The following is a 23,233-nucleotide window of genomic DNA, read 5'->3' as shown; positions in this document are numbered from 1 at the left end:
GCTGCAAATGTAAGCACTTCAGCTCTATATGCATGCAGTTTTGGTAAAGCTGAAAATGATTATATCCACAATAGTTCAGTACAATCAGCCAAAAAGGCTTTTTCTCAGCTTTGAATTTTAATTTTGTTACTGTATGTGCAGTGTGTACAATTTGAAAGCAATTTTGTGATTCTGTTTTTGAAACAAATAATATTACCACAAGCTCAATTGTTTGCCAAAATTATAATATGTGACTGGGCCTGCGAAAATAGGGCATGTGGGCACATGATTTTTGCCTACTTTTTCACACTTTCTTCACTCATAACTTTTTGTACCATAATGCTATGGATATGCAATTTTTCATCTCTGAGTAAGCATTTAATTGGCTTTAGGATGCAAGTTACAGAATGCAAATGTTCTATTCCAATACTGAGATACGACCTGCATAGTGATGGGGTGTAGTTTGTGCCCACATGCCCTGTTTTCGCAGGCCCGGTCACATATTGTGTTTGCTTTTGATCTTAAATGGAAAAGCGGTTCATAACAAAATAATATAGCTATAGTGCTTTTGAGCAAGTGATGACATTAGGATCCTAGCCAGATGTTTAACAGTAATGGTGAGATAACAGTGCATGCAGAGGTAAGAAAAGAAAACGTTCAATTTCATTGCAAGCATTAAAGTCGTTGACTGTTCTATTAGAGAATTTCAACAGCTTACAAACAACTGAATCCTTATCTAGCTATGTATAATCTACTGCTACTAAAACTGCAGAACTACATACTACACCAGGAAATATAAGGGGATTGACATTTGTCATCATCATCAATGCTCTGAAATGCCTGCTGCCTCAGGACTGATCATTCTGTCATTGTTCATCCATATTACAACATACATTGCTGGAGGAGGTTCTTTTGCAAGTTTATGAGGAACACGCATGGACCAATCTATGGAAGGTGTTATACAAGGTTGGCCACTGGAAATTCTAGATATACAGGGAGGTACAGCATAAATATTATTGTTGTTGTATGACTGTAGTGTAATGCAGAATTTTAAAGGGGTTTGGGGGTGCAACTCCCAGAAGCTGCAAGATTTTTGCAATTATAAGGCTTTAAAATTCATCCTGACTTAATCTTTGGTTGTGAATCATGGCTATCTCCTTCTGTACACAATGCTGAAGTATTCCCTCCCAATTTCAATATATATCGACGTGATAGAGAGGATGGTTATGGTGGTGTCTTCATAGCCTGTCATAACACCATAGTTTCACACGAAATTCCTTACTCTGGCACCCAGGAAGTAATCACCTGTAAAATAAAGTTATCTAACACACAATCACTAATTGCTTGCTGTGTCTATAGGCCTCCAAACCGATCTATTGACTATATAGAAGCCATATGCAGTACACTTGAAAGCATTATCTTATCCTCTCAGAATGATATCATCTGGATTGCCGGCGACTTCAACCTCCCTGATATAAACTGGACTGATTCTAATATAATTGGTTCCAACTACCCTCTATCAGTAAATAGCACATTTTTGGATTTTGTGAATACTTTTGGACTCACTCAGACTGTTGACTTCCCAACCAGATTAAGCAACACACTAGATATCTTTTTAACCAATAGACCCTCTTTAATTAATTATTGTACACCTATAGCTGGCATTTCTAACCACGAAGCTGTACTGACTGAATCCAACATTAGTATCTTTGTGCAAAAACAACCAAGAAGAAAAATTTACCTGTGGAATAGAGCAGACTCTAGCTTAATAAGAAACTTCTTTTATGACTTTAGCAATGAATATCTGCATTCCAACACCACTGACACACCAATCAACCAGTTGTGGACTGACTTTAAATCTGCTTGTCACTTCTGTCTGGACACTTTGGTTCCTAGCAAGTTATCTTCGAACAAGACATCAAACCGACCATGGATCACCACCTACATTAAAAGAATTTGTAGACGAAAGAAGCGAGCTTATGCTCAGTATCGCCGAACATGCTCACCTGCCGCCTGGCAATATTATAAAACTCTCAAAAATTTAGCTCAAAAAGAATGCCATCAAGCCTATAATGACTACTTTTCGAAGCTCATTGACTCCAGTTCCACAGCTAATTCAAAAAAACTATGGTCATATATCAAAAAGCAAAAATTTGATCACGTTGGAATACCCCCACTGTCACATGGTCATACCATCACTGATTCCACCCACAAAGCTAATATCCTCAACGATTATTTTAGCTCAGTGTTTACCACCGAAGACACCCAGTGTACTCTCACACCAGATGAAAGCCCTTATCTTGATATACAACCTATTTCCATTACTTATGCTGATGTCTCCCAGCTCCTAACAACTTTGGATGCTCATAAAGCACCAGGACCAGACAAAATCCCATCACATTTACTACAATTAAACTCTCAAGAAATTGCTCCAGTACTAACTCTGATCATCAATTCATCACTTCATCAAGGAGAACTTCCCATGGACTGGAAACGTGCTAATATTGTACCTGTATTCAAAAAAGGAGACAAAACACTTGCATCCAATTACAGACCAATATCGCTAACCAGTATCAGCTGCAAGATCATGGAGCGCCTAATTCACACTCATCTCTTCTCTCACCTAGAATCAATAAATATCCTCTGCGACCAACAACATGGTTTCCGACCTAGAAGATCATGTGAATCACAACTTATTACTACCGTAAACAACATTTCTAAATCTCTTGACGCTGGTTTTCAAATTGATATCATTTTTCTAGATCTATCTAAGGCATTTGATAAAGTCCCCCATCACCGTTTATGTAACAAATTATCCTACTATGGTATTAGAGGGGAACTACTAGCATGGCTACAAAACTTCCTCATCGGTAGGCATCAACAAGTAACTCTTGATGGTTCAACCAGTGAGTCACATGCAGTTAACTCGGGTGTCCCCCAAGGAACAATCTTAGCCCCTCTATTATTTTTATGTTATATTAATGACCTCCCATTATCAATCAATGCCAACATTGGTCTTGTATGCTGACGATACCATACTTTATACTGTTATTCACTCTACATCCGACTGTTTATCACTTCAAAATGATCTCAACTCCTTATCACAATGGGGCACTAGATCTGGTATGTTTTTTAATCCTGATAAAAGTGTATTCATGAGAATCACTCGTAAACACAATCCGATCACATACAACTACACCATTAATGACATCTCTATCCAAGAAGTTTCATCTACTAAATATTTAGGAGTTACAATCACCAATGATTTGTCTTGGTCCACACACATTACTAACATCACATCCAAAGCTCTATCAGTCAAAGCATTCCTACAGAGAAATCTTAAGTCCTGCCCAACTCAAATCAAATTGAAATGTTATAATGCCATGATAAGACCAATCTTAGAATATGCCAATCCTGTCTGGTCCCCTCACATAAGAAGAGACATTGATAGGCTTGAACGAGTACAGAGGCAATCTGCCAGATTCATTATGGCTGACTTCTCGCGTTTCAGCAGCGTAACTAACATGCTCATTGACCTTAACATTCCCAGCTTAGAACACCGCAGACAAGTATCTAGTATCACCCTCCTCTACAAAATTGTTCATAATCTCATTGATATATCCCCAGTTGATTTAATCCCTGTCACTTCTAACACCAGAGGACATGATCAAAGATTTCATCATATCTATGCAAGGACCAATCAGTACAGTAATTCATTCTTCCCTAGATCAATTAGACTGTGGAATTCACTCCCACCTGACCTAATCCAACAACAATCATTACAAATTTTTAAGTACCAACTGAAATTATTATTACTTTCCCCTACCAATCAGTAATTCCATAATCAATCATATTGTAAAAAATTTTGTATGCATGTTTCATATGTGCGTTAATCCTCAAACTGAGGCTGCACATTTTTGGAAAATAAAATAATAAAAAACGTAAAATGGCTTAAAACTAGTGCTAAAAACATGAAAAATGCTAAAACTAACAATGCTAATCTATAGCTACCACAATATCCCCAAGATTTTTGAAAACTTATTTTTCATGGGGGGATGCCCCTGTAGAATCGCCTATATACAAGGTTGGTTATCATTTGTAAAGCCTTCAAGCAAAAAGAGTCTGGACTCATGATACAAAACACTAAGGGTCACTAAGGGAATAAAATCAGATCCAGGCACTTTCAAAAGCACTAAATTCTGGTCTACTGTGGCTTGCAGATCTTGCATGGTGAGAGGATATGATTGCTGGCACCTATCAATGTATTGCCCCACCACCCCCCCCCCTCGGGCATATATGGGGCTATAGTGGGGATTTGACCCAGCTGAATGTCAAATGCCCCATAGTAGGGCAAACCTATATTGTGTCAAATCCCCACCGTTGGCCCCAGTTGCATCACGTTGATTTACTTGGGATTTGACATAGCATAGAAAGTTACAACAAAAAAATATTTGGGCGCTTAATGAACAATCATCAAATGCCCCATAGTAGGGCAGCAATTTTGTGTCAATTCCCCCTCAGTGTAAAGCCCCACTTACGCCTGAGGGGAGGGGGGGAGGGGAGGGGGGGAGGGGAGTGGTGGGGCAACACATTGATAGATGCATAAGAAAAATGTAGTAGCTAGCTATCAGCTCTTTTAAGTCGTCTTGAGACTGACTTGGAGAAAACTTTCAAGCCACCTTGGGACTTTCAAGTCGCCTTGAGATTTTCAAGTTGCCTCAGTTGAGATTTTCAAGTCGCCTTGAGACTTGCAAGCCGCCTTGAAGCTGACTTTCAAGTCGTCTTGAGACTTTCAAGTCGTCTCGAGACTTTCAAGCCGCCTTGAGACTTTCAAGTCGTCTTGAGACTTTCAAGCTGCCTTGAGACTTTCAAGTCGTCTTGAGACTTTCAAGCCGCCTTGAAACTTTCAAGTCGTCTTGAGATTTTCAAGTTGCCTCAGTTGACATTTTCAAGTCGCCTTGAGACTTTCAAGCCGTCTTGAGACTTTCAAGCCGCCTTGAAGCTGACTTTCAAGTCGTCTTGAGACTTTCAAGTCGTCTAGAGACTTTCAAGCCGCCCGTCTTGAGACTTTCAAGCCGCCTTGAAACTTTCAAGCTTGAAACCAAGTGGAAGCCGTACAATCGCGAGTTCCCGAAAAGAGAAAAAATAATAATTAAGAAAAAATAATCGATAAGATGCGCCAGGCGGCTAATCGCGAAACTCTCACTCGCAAAATTAAAATCGTTTCAAGATGACTCCAGTCTTTAGGTACTAACGGGCACTTGATCCAGAAGCCGTTCAAGCGCGTACGCAAGGCATCGGTTTATTCTCTTCCTAGCCATCACAGTGAGTGCTTTGTTTGTCCATTATAGGGGGAAGAATGGTAGCGCTGATATTATGGCTGCTTTTCACACACAGAAAAGGTTGGGTGGGGTGTTTATTACAACCCTACCATTTAGAAATATTTTGTGGTCTAACCACATATCATCAACCCTCCCATATGGTATCCATGTCATAAACACTGAACTTAAGGGTGTGAAGCCTGATAGTCTTATATGGGAGGATTGTGTGCTACTGTGCTATTGTCACTGTAACTAGCTACTGTGTACTTACTCTAGCACATTCTCTGATCAGCTAGTGACATTGACAGTTGCAAGCATTTATGAACGGTTGTATACAATCACTGGACTGGACTAGTGGACTGGACTGGTGGACTGGACTGGTGGACTCAGTTTTTTTTGTTTGTTTTTCAGTTTAGCACATATTTGGGCAACTGGTCGTAGCTATTGCTACATTGAATGTAAAATATGCAGATGAATCTGTCTACTTGGCACTGTCTGTTATCTTAAAATTGTGTGCAATTCTCTCTCTCTTGGCATATTCTTTATTGTACGACTACCGTTTGTCTTATCATGAAGTACAAACCATACAGTACATGTGTATGTAGTGTTGTAGTATCCATGCAAGTTATAGTCATGGAGTCAGCTAAATCAAGTGGCGACAGTTAACTGTCTTGCTATTTATTCAATAGTTGATAAAAAGGTTCTATAGTTTTTGCACGACGGCAATAACAAGTGAAATCACATGCACAAGATTTCAACCAATCAAATTGATCCATTTTGAACTTTAAACTATAATTACCGCATGTGACTTCTGTTTTAGATTTGTTTACATGCAAGAACTATTAGAACCTCTGTACATAGCTGAAGCTGGGCAATGTTGACAAGTCTGGCATGATCACACCTTTCTTTGGTTTGTGTGTGGGTTTCTTTATGTGTGGGGGAGTGGTCTAACTACATGAGACTAACATACTTTCAACCAGTTGCCCAAATATTTGGTTTAAAAAGGGAAAATACCTGAGTCCAGTAGTCCAGTCCACCAGTCCAGTCCACTAGTCCAGTCCAGTGATTGTATACTACCTTTATGAACACATGCTAACCAGACTTAAATTTGCTGACTATACCTATGGTGTTCCACTTTATGACACACTGCTGCTAGCAGGCTACACCTAGGGTTTCCAGGGCTAGAGCCCAGTATAAGTCCTGGCAATTGGAACTCAATATGCCAGTTTAAAGTAGTCTTGCATGGGTAAGACTGCCAAATTTCTGGTAATCACGTAAGACTGGCTACGCCACTGGCCACTAGTATAGTGACATTGTGATTTGTACATGCAGACACCGGCATAGGAAGACTTCGGCCAAGCCTAGCCATCTCCTCCTATTTAGCTTGCAACTCACACGGTTGCTGCCGCATGCAGCCTTGCATGTTCATATGTGCATTTATACAAAGGTGTTGTAAGTGTCATCACTACAATAATAGCACTACAGCTACAATGTATAGCTATCTCTTCACTACCTATTCTGCTAGACAACTCTACACCTATAATGCACGTGCTTGATGTATGCATTGTTCTTCTCTTTCTTTTAAAAATTGGACTCTACAGGTATTATAACACTAACAGTTACCATTCTTATAACTTATATCATAGAGTTTCATTCTTGTCCTTCTGTTAGAATAAACACCTAAGACATCTTGTTCTTCTTCAAGTCTCCTGTGCCGTCATCAACACTGTCTCCTGTATGATAGGTGCACAATCAGTAATTCTTCTGACAGGTAGCTAGCTCATGTAGTAGTGTGTTTTCAACAATGGCACAAAGTGTGACGATGATGGCTGAAACACTGAGTAGACTAGGAATTAATGTATCCTGCCTTATATTTTATGCGTGTACAAATCAGGATGAAAATACAGTCTTTATCATAGATTACAAATTAATATTGCATTAAGATATTTAGTTAATGAGTTAACCTTTTAAACTGAGGAATCTCTGTTAGCTTAGGCTACACTATAATGTGCCAATTAACTTATAATCCATAAATGGATTTGGAAAAAAGTATACAAACTAGACATATTAAAAATTTAAAATAAGAAATAGGGATCGCTAAAAAAGCCACAAAACAAGAAGGGATCGCTGGGATGGTAATGTAAACCACAAAAATTCCTATTTTGACTCACTTCAAAGTGACAGAGCATGTATAACTAAAGATTTATGAGAGAGTCAAAATAGGGATTTGTGGTTTACATTACCACCCCAGCGATCCCTTCTTGTTTTGTGGCTTTTTTTAGTGATCCCTATTTCTTATTTTAAATTTTTAATATGTCTAGTGATATTAGCATTTCAGATATACTATCTCGCATATTCCTTCTCCATGGTCGATTCAGGACAAATCTAGCTGCTCTATGTTGTATCATTTCTATTTTATTTATGTCCTTTAGGTGGTATGGGTCCCAAATTGCAGCTGCATACTCCAGCACAGGTAAAATAAATTGTTTATAGCTTAGTTCTTTAAGTGCACGTGAACAGTTTCTTAAGTTACGCTGTAAAAATCCGATTAGTCTAGTTGCATTGTTGCATACATGGTTAACTTGTGGTCCCCAAGAAAGATGGTGATCTATTATTATTCCAAGGTAAGAATGCTGTTCAACAACTTTGAGGGGTTTGTTTGACATGTGATAAAGAAATGTTGTTTTATGGTGGTGTTTGGATAACTGGAGAATGCAACACTTGTCAACATTAAATTTCATTTGCCATGTTTTAGCCCCAAGTATTTAAGTCTTGTTGTAATAACTGATGATCATTAGGAGAATTGTTTGGTCGATAGATAAGACAGTCATCAGCAAATAAACGAACAGTGCTCTGAATATTTGATATTAGATCATTAATATAAAGTAGAAATAGTGTTGGTCCTAAAACTGTACCCTGAGGTACTCCAGAAGTAACTTTGCATGGGGATGAGTATGTGCCCTCAATGACTACTTGCTGTGATCTGTTGTGAAGAAAAGATGTAATCCACTGAAGCGTTTTCCCTCGTATACCGTAATAGTCTAATTTCTTCACAAGCCTGGCATGTGGAACTTTATCTATGACTATGGGTAGGTTGTCACGTTAGTGTATGTATTTGGTTGTATGTGATCATGACCCAGTACCAGTCCTAAAAAGAACTATTGTATTAGCTAATTTAAAAATAAAATATGGCTTCAAGCAATAAAAGGTAGTGAAATAAGAGATGAACGATGGTACTACAGCAGGGGCGGATCCAGGGGGGTGCATTTCGCAGAAAAGCAAAAAAACAAGGTCACAGCAAACAATGGCTGCCCTTTACCAAATGTATATATATAAAGATCCTTATTCATAGCTTCATAGTTAAGCTACACTATGACTGCTTTATTAGAGTGATTGACTGCTCTATTAAAGTATCTCAATCTTGTATGCAACTTGTTTTTGAAAGGGATGGGGGCATGTCCCCCCCCTGGATCCACCACTGCAATAGAAGGAAAAAGCTCCTAAACATGTTGGTCTAACTCAATACAAATTTCAATGTTTAATAGCTACAGTGGAACCTCTCTATTAGACACTGGGACCCAGAAATGTTTGGCCATTTTTGCTATATTGAGTTTGCAACATTTAGATCATGCCACCCTGTCCAGATGTTCTTGATAGTCACAAGTGCGATGAGAAATCCACCCTGGTGACAAATGTTCCATTGCACCTGAGAAAAGAAGCCTGAAATATCGAAATAGAGTGCGAAATCCAAGGGATCTCCCAAATCCCCTGCATGGGTATAGTCCCTGAACTTATTATGTACACATGAACTAGCAATAGCAAATATACCTACAAGTTGAACTATAACATAAGAATGACCAAAAATAGATATTTTTAAAAATTTTGTGTATAATTATATACATATTTACATGGAATAGATCAATAACTTATATTGTACTGACGTAATACTTTATTGGCCAATTCAATTTGTGCTGATACGACCATTCTTTGATCTGGAGTATATGGATCAGTAGTATTTTCATGTTTTCTGTGAAAACCTTCAATTGTAGATTTGATGGTACACTGTAAGTCGTCTTCTGTGTATGGAAACTTCAAAAATTCCATTATCCTTTTCAATTCAGTATGTAAATCAGTGGCCAAGTTCTCATATTTTACAACCAATGTTGGAGTCTGTGTTGGCCGTATGTAATACTCTAAATGGCGTCGCCATAGCTTGGAAAATTTCCTTAATGTATTATTCCAGGCGTCACCTGTTGAACATTAATAACTAATTATAAGCCAGTTGGTGCCATTACAATAAAAAGTGTTAAAATAGTGTAAATCATTACCTGCTGCAAAATAAATCCCCACACATTTATAAGTAACAATAAACACGACTACATTCAGTTAGTGAAGACAGTAAGATCACTCCCTGTTCATAATGACTGCGTTCCTTTTTACTGGAAAACAAGCCAGAATTTGCATAGATTTTGGTGGTTGTATTGACACACAAACCATTCAATGTGTTGCTAACCAAGACATTAAGCATTTGACTGTATGGTGTATGTACTAGTAGTAGAGCTGAGCCCTACCAAGAAAACATCTAAAAAGGAAAAGTGGATTTTTTCTCAAGAGAAATAACATTTTGGCCAACCATATGATGAGGGGGGTCTCATTAGCATACATGTGCAGTTTGGCTCCATTAGAAGTTTTGGAGAAAGGTGTAACAAATGAAACACTATTGTGGTTTCCCCATAGAAAATGTATGGTGAAATAATTGATTCTATACTTTGAAACATTTTTTTGCGGATTAAGCAGTACTACAAATATGTCATATTTCAAGAACTTGTGTATGAGATTCTATCCTTGAGTTATGAAATGTTTTTGAGAGTTCTTGTACATTGTTGGTAGCAATGGTTGTGACAAGTTGTGTATGCAATGTGTACTTACAAAGTAGCAATGTAGATGATATATATAGGAACTTAGGCATTAGAGTTTCTATCCAAAAATTCTTTATAGGTGACAGGAAGTCTAAGTAGTAGTTGTAGTGATTCTGTTTGCACTCAAGGTTTGATAGTTAAGCTGTACTCTCTTATTATTAACTCTTGGTACTACTAATCACATTCACTCATATGGTAGTGATCACATACAGTTAATATTGTGACAACACTCTATCTGCTTATGGTACACCCACTCAAGAATGATGAATACACCTGTCAACACACATAATGGTCTATATATGTAGTGTAGGTATTTGTATGTGTCATATTCAAAGAATTCCGTAAAAATCACCTGAGGTGATCAATGCAGTGAACAATTTGTCCAACAGATGAGTGGACCTACTAATGTATACTTGTATATTAGGGATCATGAAGGTGTGGGGGTTTGGGCTCTTGTGGACAAAAATATCACCCGAAAACCAGCTTCAATTTTCCTTCACGACAGCTTGACAGTATTAGTAAGACATAACCAAGCCCATAAATGTACTCAGACCAACCCCCAAATGCCTCCAAAAAAGGTTTAAAGGAATTTTAAGTTCAACAGAATTTTCTGCAAACTGACTGACTGCCTGATGCATTCAGCCAAACAAATTTTGACTTTAGATAAGGCTACTGGCTTGATTTATTCACTCACTTCAGCCCAAGACATGCCTTTTTGTCAACCACAGCAGCTACAATGCATGCATCATGGACTTTCCTTTGTCCTCCAGTCCTTTTTACGGCAACACAAAGCTCAATAGTGCAATTTGGCTTCCCTTCACATTGATCACCCATATTTTCCACAGTGAACAAAAACTAAAAAGGGATCTGAGAAAAAAGTAGTGAAACAAGAGAAATTGTCTATACCTGCAAAATAAGTATTTATTGGACATATAATCCCTAATGCAGTCATGGTCATAGACTGAAGTACGTACATATAGCCACTACAGGTATAGGCAACCTCTCTTGTTTCACCTATTTAGCCATTCCCTTGTTCCACTACTTTTTTTCTTTGATCCCAAATCCAATTAAATTTTTTTCCTTCTTAGTGTGTATAAGAGCTGTGTGCGGTACAAGAAGATTTGCTACACATGTTGAGACACTGACGTCAAACTTGATAGACATACTCAATGGATCCTGGTAGCCAAACTTGGGTATGTGACTATCATCCACACAGGGGAGGTGGTATAGTGGTCTGCCAGTGGATAAAGTACATTGTACAGTTGTAGTGATTCTGTTTACTTATAAGGATAGTATGTAGGCACTATCAAGAGTACATACTCTATTATTATGTACTCTTGGCACTATGTATGTGATAGTTTCTTGCTGTAGAGATCACATTGAGATAGTATGCGATGATGTCTATACCTGGCCATGTTGTCTGTGTACTTTACACCCTGTACTCTATATCCTGTACTGTTTAAAGCACAATGCTACTTCAGTGGAAGGGAGGCGGAGGTGGCAGCAACAACGGCAACTTTTGTCGTTATCTGTATGTATAGTAAAGTGTGTCCTCTTTCAAGCCTTTAGTGTAGTCCCTCCTCTTGTTCAGGTAGCACTACAAAGCACTAACAAAATTATTTTTATTAAACATAGTAATACTATTCTGTTGAAAGTAATAAATCAAGCAACGATGGTTGTACTGTAATCATTGATGATTACTGCTACTGTTAACATGAAAGTCGTGATCACCACTGTAAGTCCAATTACTCCATTTTTATAATTGTGATTCACACCATTGTAAACAGCAAACTGAGTAGAATTGAAATATGTATCGCACCCCTCCCTCTACTTTTTGTACCGAGACTATTTGACTCACATGAAATATTTTTAGTACTTGCGCAATACTCATTACAGGTGCATGCGTCAGCACGCGTAATGACCTACCTTCAACTCAGTGGTTAAATGACAAAGGTCTATGCAACACACTGAAAAGTAAAACCTTGCAGATGAATAACTAAAAACAAATTACTAAACATGGAATAAACAGGATGTGAATAGCATCATTGATCATTTCTTATTGATCAGATATATGCCTGCTTCATTTTAAAATTTTAGTTCTTTTATATAGATATGATATATATATATATATATATATATATATATAACTGTTCTATTACGATTAGTCTGGCGCGGCCACCCCTTCACAAACAGGAAGGGTCTGGGGACTCTAGCATTGTGTACTTGTGTGAACTTACTGAAAACTGGTGCGTCCAATCAAATCGTTTGCCTCCTCATTTAGTGACGTGGATATCTGTTTTGGCTAACTTGATATGTGGCAAACTATGGCTTCTGTTTTGCTTGTCTTGAGTCTTGTCTAGTTAGAATAACTTACCGTGAAGGAATAAGGATGGCATATTAAAAAAGTACAAAGAGTATGAAAGTTAGAAGCAGTGAGTTTTTTTCCAACATTAATATTCAACTGGATATGAATGTTGTGATGACTAACCATAATGATGCAATCTAATTACAGAAAACCATGTTTCTCCCACTAATTACATTCCATTCACACAAATACACTATGCTAGAGTCTCCAGACCCTTCCTGTTTGCGAAGGGGCAACCACACCAGACTATATTACGATACATGGCCTACGATGACTGCTTCATTACAGCAAGTCTCTGGCCTAAGTAAAGGTATGTGGTCCATGTTTTGCTTTCACCATGCTATTTATAAGTATAGGAAATCACACACATTTGAGTACAATTATTCCATAATTGCATGAAAATGTGTGTGATTGCCTACTAATCACATAGTGACCACCCTTCATGGTTTGTAGTACACATCTACCCAGTTCCATGTGGCCATTAACTTCTACCAGGTGATTGCATCATCCTTCTTTGTATTACATCATTTGTTGTTGCACTTCACATGTCAGCAATTCTGATTGGCAACTCAAAATGTCTACATATGTTGCACTTAAAAGGCTTCTGTTATTCTGCTACTTTATTGGCTACTTGATAGTGCAATTACAGAAACAAGGCCATGTGATTTGGGATTAAGGTGGCGGTAACCGCAAAATTATTAATCGATACATGGATTTATAAAATTCATAAAACACAGAATAAAGAGTGCACGAAGTTATATGCTGTATCATGTTTTAGCACGACCATTACACTGTTGCCATAAGAAATTTCACACTGCTAAAACACGTGGAAATGCGGATACAGAGCAATTCAGGAACCCCTTTTATAATCATCTTCACGTCAATTTACTCGCAGCCTTATACCAAGACGGATCAAACGATGGGTTATTCAGGTTTTCCCAGGCAATGCCTAGGGCGTAATGAGTTTACCATAGTAATAGCGTAAGCAGACATCATTCTATTTATATAATTTCCCTGTGCCAAGCGTCCACAACTATGAAAAGTGGACGGTAGTGCTAGGATTACGTACACGGAAAATTTTTTTTCGGGTATTGCGCCCTTCGCCCACCTTTGTTGCACAACTACATCTTGTTATACAAGGATTTAAAGCTAGTATACTAGAAAAATTTGACGTAGAAAAGCCGTCTTCGCCATTTAGGATACCATACTAAAACCACAAATTACCCTTGCCGCCAAAATTTCGCGCAAAGGATACGAATCCCCTTAAACTAAGTTTCTATACTACTCTACTTACTTTTGTGAATGTCTTCTTTACTACTACATATTAAACAACGATGAATTTCTTCTTACAACAAAGCCACGCGCTTTAACACGCAACGTAGCCATATTATTATTACGTAAGTGTAATCGCGTGATCTAATAAAGCAAATTCTTGTGGTAATATTATGGCTTCACTTCATAAGGCTTCCCATTAGATGGGTTTCCGGTATACTGCCACCTTAATTGCACTCCTACTATTGAGACTAATGTATGGCAAATTAAATCACTATGTGATTAGTACAATAACAATGATATAATCCAAGTACATTGCTGGGACTGATCACTCAGGACTGAAAATTGACATAAACTGTTTCTTGAGTCACCATTACAATAGTATAGTGTCACAGTGTAAAGGATTAACCATGTTGTGCATATAAGTGTTGTACTATCATGCTTTTTAATAAAATTTCTATATTTGACTATTTGCTCAATTGGTAAACAATACCTTATGCTGGCTCTTGAGGTTAATAAGTTCAGTAGTGGTGATAACCCCAAACACAACATTGCAGGCAATAATATTGCATGCAATTTAAAAACTTGCCCATTAGGGGCGTGACAGCCGCTTCATTCACAAGTCTGTAGGGGTCTGGCAGCCATTTCATTACTCATTAATGAACTGCCACTATTAGCAAGTTTTTTATCTCACATAATTAGGGCTTGTGATGTTTGCATTTGGGTGGCACCATAGCTGATTGTATAATAGCAGAGCTGCTTTGTCTAGCTATGTGGTAATTAGCACTTTGGCACTCCCATATTTAAGTGCAGCTGTGTTTGCCATTTATAAGGGCAGCAAGATCATATAAGGGATGAGGTCACATGCTGAATAAGGAGTATGGTCAACTTGTCATTGTGCTCTGGTTTTAGTGATCAATGTATCATGCAGCTACAGGAACCTACTAACAATGAATACTACTATTAATCATCAACAATCAAGGTGTCAACAACAAGGTAGATATAGGGTATCATCAGGATACAGACAGGTCCTATAAATGCATGTGCACGTGCTGTGCATGTGCTGTGCATGTGCTGTGCATGATGCACACCTTTGTTTGGGTAGATACTGCACATGCGCCTTTTGATGCATAGGAATTAAAAGTATAATGAAATTTATCGCATGTAACATACAAAAGTCCTGTACATAGGGAATGTCCTGCACATAGAGTTGGTACCAGTATGATGTTGACTGGAACCTGTCTATTAAGCATGTCATCTTTTGGCCAAAAATTGTTGGCCTTAGGCAGGTGGCTAAGTGGATTAATGTATAAATATATTTCTAACTTAAAAGAGTATGGGGTTAGCCTTTTGAGAGGTGGTCTTTCTATAAAGGTAGCCGCTAAGACAGTATTAACATTCAATTATGTATACAAAGTGTCCTACTTACCAAAGACAGTAGTTGTAGAAAGATGTGCTGTATCGTGATTTTTCAAAGCTGACTGCCATCGATTCCATTCAGCAAGGATTGTATCAAATGGATTTCTAACAACGTAAATGATACTATGTCCATACAACCACTTCAAATCATTAGCATTGGTGTGATGTATTTTAACAGCAATAACATTATCAGTATAAACTCCTTCTCCTATCATTCCATTGGAAATATAGAAATCATCACAATCCTTGTAAGTACCAGTGTAAATTCCAGTAGTGGTCTCTAGTAGTTGTCGCACCCATGAGTTACCTGATCCAGGGAAGCTGAGTAATGCAACAGTTTTACCAGTCTTCTGAAAACTCATACTCTTACATTTCTGAAAGTGTTTAGGCATAACCACATTTCCTCCATTGGTTATGTTTACTGGCTTCTTTGCCTTCACTAATGTTAGACCAGTACAAGCCAGCATTTGTTCTTTGAAGTTTGAGGAATTTAGGTTAGGTATTCCAAATGCTGTCACAATGCTGTCTATTTGAGATTCATTAAAATTACGTAAAGGCTTGTACCGACCTTCATAATAGCCACTGCCACCGATTGTCAAAACACCTTTCTTTCGAAGCATTTCAAGCAATTGTTTTGTTTCATTGTGACTTGACTGAAGACTTTCGTTGAGGATTGACCCCAGATTTTCATTGATGGTTGGCCTCAGACTTTGGTTGAGACTCGATCGCAAACTATCGTTGAAAGTCAATGACCGTGAACTTTCATTGAAACTTGACATTACACTGTCATTGAGAGTTAACTTCAAACTTGACTCACTGGGACTGGCGATTTCCACGGTCACATCACTTAGTTTGCGTCTTAGCTCAGCGGCGGCTATTCGTACTTTGTACTCAGCGCTGATGGATTTCTCGAATGATTGGTAAAGCAATACGAAGGTAGATATAACACACAACACAATGCAATATCTTGCTAGTACACAGATCTTCTTTAACATGTAGTCTCGATGGTCACACCACTCTTTCCTTAACCATAGATGACCCTCGAGTTTATCCGAGAGTTTATCTCTGATCTGTCCGGAGTAAAACCTTAAAAGGTTGGAAATTATACGGAGTGATTTACGGAAAATTTTATCGATGATTAACGCGCATGGGGCGCCCGCAGGCATGAAGCGTTGTAAACCTTAATGACCATGGATTAATTAACGCAGTGACGGAGAAGTAAGTCTGTAAGACCGTATGTTACAGTCTTGGTTAAGTAGCTCGTTTGGTAGACTAGTAGTTCAGGAGGGGCACATGCCCCCTCCCCACCCCCCAAATAACACAAGATCGAGATACTCTAATAGAGCAATCAGTCACAGGCTCTAATAGAACAGTCACCACACATTACAGTATTGAGAATCCTCTCAATATGAAAAAAAAACTAACATCTGCACCACTATCCATGCATGGTAACACTTAGCCTGCAATGCACATGATCTTATGTATGCCATTCTTTTGGTTCATATAGCTAGCTGAACTACTCATGACTGTCACTTTCAATTCTTGAGAAGGCAGCATGATTTTGACATTTGTGCATCATAACCAAAACATATGAAATTGCTTAAATAGCTTTTAGGGGGCTGTAACCTCCCCCCCCCCCCTCCCCCCATTCTACTACCCTGATGGCTCAGTGGTACACACCCCTTTCCAAATCCTGGATCCGCTCCTGAGTTGAACAATTGGAACATCAGTGGTATCACATGACTAATGTACTAATGTATGTCTGCATGTGTACAGTATGTGACACACTACTTTACCCGGCCATGGTGCAGGTTGTGGTGAGTCAAGCACCAACTGGTATTCACTACAAGCATAGATAATACAGTGTATACGCTATATTATCTATGCTACAATTAAGGTTTCAGTGGATTTGATGCCAAGTTAGTTGCTAAGTCAGCTCAGTGCTGTTTCCTAGAGCAAAAAAATTACTCACAATGCAGAGCTAGTAGCTTACCCCACAGCTGTGTCACAGCAACTTGATATTAAAGGCCATTCCAAATAAATGATTCTTTCTTTCTTGTCCTACACTTAGGCATATTTGTACGTGGACAGGCAGTCCATTTTCATAAGATCAGCAGCCGATATTTGCCTGAGGACAACTGTTTAAAACTTTCCCAGGCTTGGAACACAGAGGTACATCTTGCACTGGCACCCTTTTTTCCAAGCCTGTACACTCAGTATGCAAGAAAATAATACAGAATAATGGAACATTTTAGTGCTGGCAGTAAAGAGGTGCAGACAGCATGGGAAACAGAGAATTTATATGGAGGATCCTAGGAGAGCTGATAATTATGATATGACTGAGACACAAACTTGACTAGAGACCTTTTTCCTTTGTCGTTGCGGTGTGCAGGTCCTGTACATCTCATTAGTTTTCCCTCAGGATATATGTTTTAGTTCCATGTGGAACATACCTTCAGGGCTGTACTCAACTTTAACAACAAAGAGCATGATTATGTAGCCAAGTATTTAAATGTTGTATTCTATTGGAGTAATACTCCTTGGCATGGCTTGTGTTTAAATACATCTGACTAGCAGACACACCAAGCTTCTATGAGTCTAATAGAATTAGAAATAGCTTGCACAGAGATGAAATATATTTTAGACCAAGCCTATATCAGTGCCCAACATGTTGTATATGCTTTCATTGTGTAGTTACTAATAGTTACTGTTTTGGGTAAATGAGAATGGTATATGCATACAGTTTTATTTAGTCTGGCTAATTACTTTTGTCCAGTTACACACCACACACCCAGTGTAACCTAACTGCGGTCCCACAATGTATGTAGCTAGCTAAAATGTTTTCTCTTTCTAACTGATCAAATATTTTGCCGTATCCAAATACTGCTAGGCTATAGCTACCCAATGCAGCATATAGCTACATAACAAAAGAGCCGAATTTACACTTGGGCATGTGCTTTGCTGTGGTGAAAAACTTTGGAGTATGATAATGATATCATCATGCATGCAGCTATAAAACTCAGTAATAGTTATTGTTTTGTGTAACATGACTTATAGTAACAGAACTTAAGTGAGACCAATAGCTGCTATGATTACAGCTTTTACAAAAGTTTAAAAATTTGAAACAGTAGCACGTTACAGCCATACTTTATGTGGCTACTGTTTCATCAAGTGTATAGATCTATTACCAATGAATGAAGATTTGCTTCTTAGCAACAATGATTATCCGTCATCCAGTATAGGAGAATTACAGTTTTACACTGGTCATAAACACCCATCCTAATATAGCCTGCAGGAACATTGGACACCTTGACTATTGCTGGACACTATTTATGCTTTGAATGAGACAACATTCCCCTACTAACCTACATGGTTGATATGTGAAGGTTTGGAAAGAAACAAAAAAATACCATGTACAGAATTCAATCCCTTAACACTAGATTAGCAACAAGCATAGTGTAGTTATGACATAGTCACCTCATCAAGTATGTGTAGATAGGCTAGGATTGCAAGAATGGCAATTAAATTAAATTTAATGCAATACACACAAGCAACCATGTATGGATAACACGTCACATGTTCCTTTAGCTATATAGCATGAGGGTATACAGTGGAATTATCTCGTAGACACTTGATAATGTGGATACCTTCATAATCCAGATGTAAACCTTAGGAAAATTGGATAGTAGGAGATTATTTGTAGGTCCCCAGAGTGTCCATAATACATCATAGTACAACATTACACAATAATTACGTGACATCAACACACATACAGCCCGGATGAACACTAAATTCATGGATCATTGGATGGTCCGTGGCATTTTATCATTAACTATAGGTGAATGCATAGCATTGAAGGGGCAAGTGAAACAGAATAGAAGTGATATAATTTTGTGGAAGGGCATTAAATAGGAAAAACAAAAAAAAAGAGATGATGCCACAGACATAGCTACCTGACAGACAATAGATTCTGAGCATATCAAATTTATATCAACACACACCCACAAAATATTAATGTTTATCACATACCAGTCAGTATCTCAAGGTTGACAGAAAAGAGTTATATCTATCACTCGGTAATCCTAAGGCTGCAGCACATGTTGCTGTAGACCTTCGGTGCTGGTCACTGTAAAGTGTTAATAATAAATACTTTAGGTTTAAGGAAGAAAATTCATCCCTCCTGGAGGAAGTCTGAGTGTGGCCCAGACTAGACATTGGGTGACCTGCAGTTCGAATCCTGGGGTTGGAGGGATTTTTTTCCTTACTTTGGCCCCTTTTCTGTTACACCTTTCCAGCTATAAGTCATTAAGTCTAAGTCCTTGAAATTAGGTTAGGTAATCCTAAGGCTGCAGCACATGTTGCTGTAGACCTTCAGTGCTGGTCACTGTAAAGTGTTAATCAAATAAAAAATAATTTTAAAAAAACTCATATAACAGGAGTTAATAATAGTGGAGTATTGGTTATAGGTGGCAGGGCTTATTGGTGACGCATATTGAAGCCAACTATAACTATTGTGGGTTGTTGGTTGTAATTATTTGGTCTACATGTTGATTACCTTTATCCCTTATAAGGAAGATGAACATACTGTACACTCAACTAAATGCAACTAGCAACCGACATGAATCCATCAGTTATTATGGTGGGACCCGTGCCCCAATGAATTGTGTACATGGTGTACTTGTTGGAAAATAATGTCTATTCTCTTTTCATACTACAAGCTATATACCTTGTCCAGTGGTAGGGACTATCCAGAAGTCTTCAAAAGGTTATATGTGACTGAATTTGACAAAACCCGGCTTCGACGCACAAAGCTTCGTTAGGAGATATGGCGATTTTAAGTAATCATGCATTGTGTAATAACTTCCCAGTGCCTACAGCTGTGCAAACAAAATTTGCACCAAGTATGCATCTATTTACTAGCTATCACTGAGTGGGTGTATACATTTCTGATACGAAAAAATAGCCCTGTTTTGGGCAGCTTTTCTCGAGCGGGTAATAACATCACAGGTGGCAGTAATAGGGTGGCAGTAATAGGGTGGCAGTAATAGGGTGGGAGGGTGGCAGTAATAGGGTGGGAGGGTGGGCCCAATATAGGGGTGCAAAATGAAGCAAGAAGATGATTGGAATCCAGAGGCCAAGTTTGGGCTCTCCATGGCCCTCAAATCACTCCAAATTGACTGAGAACACTATTGGCGAGCTCTCTGTGAAGTCCCAGCTCACTACACACCATTATCACAAAGCCATGGCCATTCAATGGCACCAATCTCCCACTCGTGGCTTTGACAGGGTCGGAAGAAAGCTGCCACAGAAACCAGACTTGCCAGTCCTGAAGGAAGTACAGTGTGGAATATGATAGTGTATTAGGCCAGCAATCCATTTCTGGTAAAAACGTAAGTTTGATTTATTTGTGTGTGTGGAAGCCTTGTTATGTGAAATCCGGTCACATATACTGGTTGGGTTTGTTGATATACTGCATCATCACAAGCAATACCTATAACAGTAGTTACATTACTAAAGGATTATTGTCACAGGAGCCAGGACTGCTTCAAGCTCGGCTTCAAGTTGCTTATGCCAACATTCCTGGTATCCATTATGAAAAAAATACACTAAGACGTTGCATGCCCATTGCTATTGAGCAACTGTTCTATTAGGGTATTAATACCAGATTTCATTATTAGAGTGTTAAATAGCTAGACTACAAGTAATTAGTGATGTGGGAAATCAGTTTATCAGCCAAATCGCATGAGAAATCTTACATGTTACTGACCTAAGCAACATTACTAGTATACTATTAGTAACAGCCATCATCTAAGCACACACAGAAATTAGCAAAATCCTATCAGTGCATCACATGATTAGCCGCAAGATTTGACTATTGGTACCAGTGATCACCACTAACAAGTATAGCCTGAGCCCCATCCCATTCTACAATGGAATTTGAGTACTGCATATAATAGGTAAGTATATAGTTATATACACACATTACCTTACAGATTGTATAAAAAATGAACACTAATAAGTGAATGAATACATATTAAATAGTATTATGTAACATACAAGTTAAATATGAAAACGTTCTTTATTATCAGTATCTAATGTTGTAATAACGTAACACATTATTTGCTTGCTTTGATACAATGTTTCTTTGATCTTGAGCATATGGGTCAGTCACATTTTTATGTTTTCTGTGAAAACCTTCAATTGTAGAATTGACAGTACACTGTAGGTCATCTTCTGTGTATGGAAACTTCATAAATTCCATCATCCTTTTTAATTCAGTATGTAAATCAGTTAGCAAGTTCTCATATTTTAGTACCAATGTTGGAGACTTTGTTGAACGTAAGTATTTCTCTAAATGGTCTCGCCATTCTCTGGATGATTTCTTTATTGCCTTTCTCAGGCTCTATACCTGTTGCAAAGAAAACAATCAATTACATGTATATGTGACTGGATTTGCAAAAAAGGTCTTGCACACACACATCCAATTTGCCAACTCTGACGACTAAAAACTTCAGATCAGAAAAGGCTATTGACATGAAATTTGGTACGCACCAACTCAGTAAAGGAGAAAATTCCAGGTTTGTATTTTTCAAGTTCATAGAAATTGGATGTGTGGAAAATCTTTCTTGTCATATATGTCTAATCCAAAAACAGCCAAGCTGTAAAAAAAGGTGCAGCCCCCTAAAAGGCCATGGTGAAAAAAGATGTGAAATCCAAGGTGGCGGCCAAGAAATGGCTGTGATGGTAGGTTAATGGTAAAAAATTTAATAATGACAATTCAGGTGAATTTTGTGCCAAGATCAAGTGGCACCAAATTCACCTGAATTGTCGCTATTAAAATTTTTACCATTAACCTACCATCACAGCCATTTCTTGGCCACCACCTTGGATTTCACATCTTTTTCACCCCAGCCTTTTTGAGGGCCGCACTCTTTTTTTACAGCTTGGCTGTTTTGGATTAGATTTCACTTCTTTTTTGTATTTGTGTACCCCAAAGCCAGCCTATGGCTGGCTTTGGGGCCTTTTTAACCTGTCGTTTTTTCTTTACCACAGGAAGAAGAAAAGATGAAGCAGATGTTAAATACTTTAAATATTTCTGAATTTATCAGTAAATGTACAAGTTATATATATTTATTACAGAACTCTCTACATGGTGGTTTCTTTGCAACTTAACACTCTGCGTACAAGGTGACTCTTACATTTCTGAAAGTGTTTAGGCATAACCACGTTTCCTTCATTGGTTATGTTTACTGGCCTTTGCTAATGTTAGACCAGCACAATTAAGTCAATAATTGGTCTTTGAAGTTTGAGGAATGTAGGTTAGGTACGGTATTCCAAATGCTGTAATAATGTTGTCTATTTGAAATTCAGTAAAATTATGTAAAGTAATGTACCTAGCTTCATAGCCGATGATGCCATTTGTCACAATACCTTTCTTCCGCAGCATTTCAAGCACATATCTTGTTTCAGTGAGACTTGACTCTAGACTTTCACTTTAGTCTTGACTTTGTACTTTTATTGAGGCTTGTCTTGGGACTTTCAATAATAAGGCTTGATGTTGGACTTTTATTGAGGCTTATCTTGGGACTTTTGTTGAGGCTTGGCTCCAGAATTTTAATGATTCTATTCTCGTTGAAACTTTACGGAATTATTTCTTTGAGACCTGATTCTGGACTTCCAGTGATACTTGATACTGGCCTTTCTGTGAGACTTGACAATGAACTTCCATCGAGATCTGATGGCACTATTTCATCTTTTAGACTTAACTCAGTTTCATTGCTTGATGGCAATATTTCATCAATATTATCAATTGACTCTGGACTTCGAGTAATACTTGACCATGGACTTTCTTTGAGACTCCTTGGAATTTTATTGAGGCTTGACCCTGGAATTTTATTGAGGCTTGACCCTGGAATTTTATTGAGGCTTGATCCTGGAATTTCTTTGAAACTTAATTT

General features: G+C 38.1%; 1 protein-coding gene and 2 long non-coding RNA genes across 3 annotated transcripts; 1 reads left to right on the top strand and 2 right to left on the bottom strand.

The window, feature by feature from the left end:
• Window positions 1-2,421: 2,421 nt before the first annotated feature.
• LOC136252295 (uncharacterized) lies at window positions 2,422-3,842 on the bottom strand. Its single transcript, XR_010699451.1, has 3 exons — window positions 3,019-3,842; window positions 2,548-2,602; window positions 2,422-2,489 (listed from the first exon to the last, which is right to left on the bottom strand). It is a non-coding gene; the product is annotated as an uncharacterized lncRNA (long non-coding RNA).
• Window positions 3,843-5,186: 1,344 nt separating this feature from the next.
• Window positions 5,187-11,614, top strand: LOC136252294 (uncharacterized). The gene is made up of 2 exons (XR_010699450.1): window positions 5,187-5,304; window positions 11,308-11,614. It is a non-coding gene; the product is annotated as an uncharacterized lncRNA (long non-coding RNA).
• On the bottom strand, window positions 9,149-16,373 carry LOC136252293 (WSCD family member AGAP003962-like). Its single transcript, XM_066044705.1, has 2 exons — window positions 15,286-16,373; window positions 9,149-9,550 (listed from the first exon to the last, which is right to left on the bottom strand). Exons 1-2 carry the CDS (start codon window positions 16,268-16,270, stop codon window positions 9,219-9,221), a joined length of 1,317 nt encoding a protein of 438 aa, XP_065900777.1. The 5' UTR covers window positions 16,271-16,373; the 3' UTR covers window positions 9,149-9,218.
• Window positions 16,374-23,233: the final 6,860 nt, after the last annotated feature.

This window comes from Dysidea avara, chromosome 4 (assembly GCF_963678975.1).
Source record: "Dysidea avara chromosome 4, odDysAvar1.4, whole genome shotgun sequence".
In the NCBI taxonomy this organism is placed as follows: Eukaryota; Metazoa; Porifera; class Demospongiae; order Dictyoceratida; family Dysideidae; genus Dysidea; species Dysidea avara.
Note: the sequence above shows the minus strand (reverse complement) of the source record. Positions and strands in the feature narration are given on the sequence as shown.

What these genes read in the sequence shown, in the direction of transcription:
- LOC136252293 (XM_066044705.1), bottom strand. Translation starts at nt 16,270, where the DNA reads ATGTTAAAGAAGATCTGTGTACTAGCAAGATATTGCATTGTGTTGTGT. An exon ending in TTCTACAACTACTGTCTTTG is followed by an intron (nt 9,551 to 15,285) that starts GTAAGTAGGACA and finishes AATGTTCAACAG; the next exon opens with GTGACGCCTGGAATAATACA.